Below are 6,000 nucleotides of genomic sequence, written 5' to 3' on the forward strand. Positions count from 1 at the left end.
GTGGAATCTCCGTGGATATTGTGGAATTTTTGGTATGGTGAATCAATGGAATGTTTGTAGACACTCCAAGCTATATGACAAAAGTGCTATAGGTGTAGTATTCATGCTTCAGCTATCCTGCGGATTGGCATATATCTGTCAGATTGGACACCGCATGAATGAGCGGGCCAGAGAACAAGAGCTATCTTTACAAGCCAAAGAGGGAGCACATTCGCATGTGCACTGCCAAGCACACCAGTGTGGGCCATGGCTGAATTAGATTAGCATTCTGATTGATATGTGGGGTTTAAGTCTCAAAACCACCTTACGCTTATGAAAGACGTTGTAGTGGAGGACTTTGGAAATTTGGTCACCTGGGGTTCTTCAACGTGCACCCAAATCTGAGCACACAGGCCTACAGCATTTTCCCCTTCATCGAAAATGCAGAGATTAAGGTTCTCGGCAGAAGTGAACGCACAGCAGCGGGGAATCACTGGGGGCTTTTCATAGCAGAAAACTGGGAGGAACTTGTATCAGCGATACATATATCGATTTCTCTCGTTCTAATGAAAAGTCATTTTTTTAAAAGTGTATTGCCCGTGATGTATTGCGCGAAGGTGCGTTGCTTGGCACTTTGAGCAGAAAAAAAAGTTTCAAACGTAAGCCTCGATATAACAAACCCGGATATAACGAAATATCACTTATAACAAAGTAACTTAAGAATAGTTCGGCAATAGATATAGTGCTGGGAATATACCTTCATGACAAATTTATGGATATAACGAACATATTTTGCTGTAAGATGAAACTTTGTTATAAAGAAGTTTGAGTGTATATAGCCTGCATACCATGTTGTAATAAGTCGAAAGTTAAGGTTCACATTACTTCTTTTCCCTCCTTTTTTTGCCATTGTTTTGTATCAAGTGACCATAGCTTTACGGTCAATACAAAGTATGATTCATTGAACTAACTAGCTGAACAGCAAGTACTTTTGTGTTCCTGAACAATGCCTCTTCGTTGATTCACAAGAATTTATCATACATTCATACAAACGCAGGATACCTTGGAACATAAAGTGTGCAAATGTCTGCACTTTTACCAAAGCCCCTCTGAAAGGAATGTATGCCAATGCCGCCACTGCTTTTCTTTGCTATACTGGCACTGTCTACAATTACTATACTTTTGTACTTTGCTACATGGGTACCCCTTCCCTGTGGCATGAATGCATGCTTAGATCCACATGTTTTCCTCGACTGCGCTACCTGTTCGAGACCTGGCAGTGAACTGGCCATCCCATGCTTCCTACTGCGCTCCTTCACTTATATTTTCACTGTGATGGTATTCAACCAACCAAACTGCTGCACACTCTCAAAGCATGTGCAGCATAATAACAGCCACCCTTACAGCTCCACCAGCACTTGCACACTATCTAGAAAACGCCCCTAGTATCATCTACACTGAAACCAGTGGCCTTGACCTTGGGGTGGTTCTTCTTCAACCTGAATATACACAGACCAAGAAGCCCATCGCCTATCCAGTAGCTGCCTAAGCAAACCAGATGGTTGTTACCCCACTTCAGAACTCAGTGCCTTGCCTTGCGGTGGCCTGGGCCATTGACATGTTGCATCCTTACATGCAGGCAAAGATTTTATTGTGGTTACTGACGCATTGGCACTGCACTAGTTCCAAACAAAAAAACTTAAATGCCTAATTTGCCTGATGGGCCCTAAATATTTAAGATTACTGCTTTATGGTGGTTCACGACATCGGTTTGTGTCATCGATGTGCAGACTGCCTTTTGTGCAACGCTGTTGTGATAAACTGCCCTGCGCTGACATCTGCAGTGCTCAACCTTGAAACTACACAATCAAATGATACTGATATCTGCGACAGTGTGCAACGCTTATCCGGTGATACCACAACAATTAGGTGCAGCCTAGAGCAGCTCTCATGGTGTCCTTTATCACCGACACACGGGAAGTGAATTTCGCGTAACAGTGACCCCACCATAGTCAATACCTTTCACGAGTCATGATGCCCCCTCTGCTGTCCACCTAGCCAGCAGATCACCTAGCCTCCCATCAAAGAAAGTTTGACGATCTGGCATTCCTGATGATGTCTACTATTAAAATGAGTGTACAAGCTATTAAGGAGTGTACAAAACACAGGACCGAGTGCCGAAATCACCATCTAGTGGAGAACCATCTGCTGTTGAGAGAATTGCACTGACAGAATTCGTCAAAGGAATACTTTTGACAGCAGACAGCTCACCATTAGACGGTACAATTGGCAAAACTATAAGGTCAGCAATGGTTCATATACTTTTACTCACAAGTGTATGAATCTGCACTATTTGCCAAGCTCGCAAAGAAGTCATCATCCCACATCTTGTGCCCGTGCAACCAATCATGCCTCCAAACGAATTACTCGATGCAGTGGGCGTTGATCACACGGGCCCATTTTTTGGCAGCAAGTATGGCAACGAATTTCTTATCAACAGAATGGACAAAAAAAGTAAGTGGGTAGAAGTACACACCATTCCTGAAGCAGCATCAGATTTGCGACCTTTATTAACAAGTCCCTCACATACAAGCACGGCCCGCCGAAGTTGTCGATTACCGACCATGGCCCGGCATTCATGTTCTGTGCCTTTAAAACATTCCTGTCGAGGTATGAAATACACCCCATGCCAGAGCTTCCTCTCAACTTCCACAGACAAACTGACTTGTAGAGTGCACCAACTACACCATAAAACGCGTATTTTTATTCTACGTCTCTACCAAACACAACTGGGATGACATTGCTGCTGCGGTTTTCACTAAGCACTTGAGCGAGTTGGTAAATTTACATGAGAAGGATGGGAAGGCTGAGCGAGAAACCAGAACCACTCAAAGCAAGTTGCCCTATTCCCTGTAACTTCCTTCTTGCAGCACTTATTCACAAAACTCTTGCGGCGACTGTTCACATCGTACAAATGTGTGGTTATTTCTCCATCAGAAATTTTGAACTGCAAGGTTGTTTACTGGCCCTTTGATCCTTTTGCATGACAAAGCAATATGTCTATTTTCAATAAACCCCGTTGAAAGTTCAGCAGCGCACGTGCCACTTGTTTTGCTCATCTTGTGTATAGAGTGCTGTTTTATATTTATATCATGGAAGGGCAGCCTTGACTGCTCCTACTGTGGGGGCGGTTGCTGCAGTACGCTATGTGTAGCTTCAGCAGCCACCTAATGTCATGGTGCTGTCCACTTTGGCAAATGATCCTGAAAAGTGTGCTGAAGTGCACTGTCTAGCTTTTCAGAAATTGATTTTTTAATCATGATGCGCGGGTTCCAGAAATGTTGGGTGGCCACCGTCACAATTCGCCTGATAAGCATCAACTTCAGCAGATTAAGTGTCTTGTCGTGTCGCATTTTGCACAGGTGAACTGCCCTCGGCAACTCTGCGAGGCATGTATGGCACTTGAAAGAGCGCTGTGTATTTGGAATGTAAGGTGCGACTTGCCATAAGAGATAACCTCTTTCTATTTCCTGTGGAAGCGTACAGATTGTTATATGTTTGGTCAATATTTCCCAAGTTTTTACGTTTGATTTCTGAGAACAGTGTACCTGTATGATATTGTCACCTTTCCATAGAGCCAGGAGCTGACCATCAGTTAAATTCATGATCTGACACAGCGCCCTCGACATTGTCCGATTTCTGGAGCGCCGTGAAAGCGATAGGTTCATCCACAAAAGCCACAAGTTTCGCTAGTCTACCACTAGAAGGTACCAGTGGCCATCTCGGTGGCCTTGTAGCCACTACCGATAATTTCAGGCTCAAGGAATGGCGAAAATTTTCGTGCTTTTTTTTAAACGGTTAAGAATCGCAGAACATTAACCGACATCTGGCCGGCCTAAGTGTCGGCAACTGTTCAGCTTTGCAGTGTTCCCCTTGCTTGAGCTATTCCAGCTTGGGCAAATATATGTTTTGAATATGCTCTTTGAAACCACTGCCATCCATTCATAAAACGTACTTCGCCTTTCTGAATGAAGACAGAACAGTGTAAGGTGCTTCAAAGAAATTACAATGCAAATTTGTGAACAGAAAATCGAGAAAAAAACCTTATGGCTGGCATGCATTACACCACACGAAAAACGGGCCTTCCCAAACGACAGTAGATATGTGCTGACGAGACTTTTGTGAAACTTTAGTTTGGAAGACAATGTCACTCGACGATATGCAACCCGAGAGAAGATAAAGCAAGAACACACGCCCTACCTTCGTCCAAAAAGCTCCTGCGTACACCGGCGGTCAGCTGGTCCGAAGTGGCGGAGGTGCGCAGCTGGCCCACCGATCGCGAACGAACGTGATGAGCTCGCGAAGCAGTCATGCCTCTCGTCAATTCGCCCAAAATCTGTCCACCTCCATTCACTCCAGCTGAGTTGCATGTGGAACAACAAGAGTGCACCTGCGGAAAACTGCACGCCCCCCGTCACCACAAGAGCTAAGGTAGAGACCGGAAACCGTAACCTCTCACAGCAGAACAAAACGGCGGCGTACTGAATTGCAACAGCGCGAGGAGAGACGGCACTACAGTTACTATCATACTATTAAACAAAATATTTTTAATGGTTTTTGTCTGTCGGGAATGCAGGAAGGAATAGTTCGTCCATAAAGCGTTCACAAACCAACAAAAACTAATGTGTGTGTGTGTGTGTGTGTGTGCGCGCGTTTGTCTAATGATGATGATAGTGCGCCGCCGCTTTCCTATTTTTGTGCTACAGCCGAAGGTTGTTTCTGGTTTCCGTTCTCTAAAGTGGTAGGTAATGTCTGGCACTACAGTCCTACAGGTGTTCTCTGGTCCTACCGACTACAGTTGAAAAGGTACAGCGGGTGCTGTGCATTCTTTCTGATGCTGCCACAGAACATTTACAATCAACTAAAGCGGAAAGTACAGTTCCAGCTATCGGAAGTGATCTCTGAGCCTTGGAATGGAACCGCCGGCGAAGCGTGAGCTGCTCGGGAAGGTGGCAATCGCAGTTACTGGATGCAGCGCCGTGGGCATCCTCGCAGTCGCTGCGCCTTTTTTGTCGCCTGCGTTGCGCAAAATCTGCCTGCCGTACGTGCCGGCGACCGACACTCAGGTGCGCAACGTGGTGTCTCTGCTGCAGCGACGGCCCCGATGCTCGGCCGTGGTCGACCTGGGAAGCGGCGACGGCCGCATCGTCCTCGCCGCCGCCAGACTGGGCTTCGCACGTTGCGTTGGCGTGGAGCTCAACCCGTGGCTCGTCGCCTACTCGAGGCTGCGAGCGCTGCGAACGACGAGCGCGCGCTTTGTGCGAGCCGACCTGTGGCACTTGGACCTTACGCCGTTCGACAACGTGGTCGTCTTCGGCGTCCAGCAGATGATGGCCCCGCTAGAACGAAAGCTTGTGCATCAGCTCAAGCCTGGTAGTTGGGTGCTGGCATGCAGGTTTCCTTTGCCCACGCTCCCGCCGGATGAAACTTACGGCACTGGTGTCGACACGGTCTGGCTTTACAGCGTGAAGAGTGCAGCAGCACATCTCGTCGACAGATCGTAGTATTCGGCCGTTGCTTGTTTGTGGCTCTGGCACATACCCACTTGGGGAATTGGCCAAGAAAACTTGTAGCCTATGGATATTACTGAACTTGTTCTTTTCTTGTGGTTCACACCCACTGTGGGGGACTGACCAAGGATTGAGTGGTCTCATGAAATCTTATGAAATTTTATAGAGTAAACACATCACAAACTTCATATGAAGTTTTATGTGACAAACAAGAGATGACAGAGACAAGGTGCCCTACTCCACGTTGTCCTTTTCTTTTTGCATTTACCTGCATTTCTACTTTAACATCACTATTGCAGTTGTGAAGATAGGCTGAAAGACAAAGTAAATATTTGTGTTGCCACTCAGCTAAACCTTTGCAATGAGTTAATCATGGGCAACACTACTTAGGACTTCAATATAATCTTGGAATATTAAACCGGCTTATAGTTAACCACAATAATGTCAACTA

At 46.0% G+C, this 6,000-nt stretch overlaps 2 protein-coding genes across 2 annotated transcripts in view; one reads left to right on the forward strand and one right to left on the reverse strand.

Annotated features, from left to right (window-relative positions):
* Nucleotides 1-4,491, reverse strand: part of LOC142803739 (run domain Beclin-1-interacting and cysteine-rich domain-containing protein-like) — a 45,799-nt gene extending 41,308 nt beyond the window's left edge. Inside the window, exon 1 of the mRNA XM_075889597.1 lies at nucleotides 4,240-4,491. Within this exon, the coding sequence (XP_075745712.1) occupies nucleotides 4,240-4,351 (112 nt within the window). The 5' untranslated portion in view covers nucleotides 4,352-4,491. The remainder of the gene's footprint in view (nucleotides 1-4,239) is intronic.
* Nucleotides 4,492-4,806: 315 nt separating this feature from the next.
* LOC119184782 (ATP synthase subunit C lysine N-methyltransferase) lies at nucleotides 4,807-5,743 on the forward strand. Its single transcript, XM_037434064.2, has one exon. It carries the CDS (start codon nucleotides 4,953-4,955, stop codon nucleotides 5,541-5,543), a length of 591 nt encoding a protein of 196 aa, XP_037289961.2. The 5' UTR covers nucleotides 4,807-4,952; the 3' UTR covers nucleotides 5,544-5,743.
* Nucleotides 5,744-6,000: the final 257 nt, after the last annotated feature.

Source organism: Rhipicephalus microplus, chromosome 3 (assembly GCF_043290135.1).
Source record: "Rhipicephalus microplus isolate Deutch F79 chromosome 3, USDA_Rmic, whole genome shotgun sequence".
Classification (NCBI taxonomy): domain Eukaryota; kingdom Metazoa; phylum Arthropoda; class Arachnida; order Ixodida; family Ixodidae; genus Rhipicephalus; species Rhipicephalus microplus.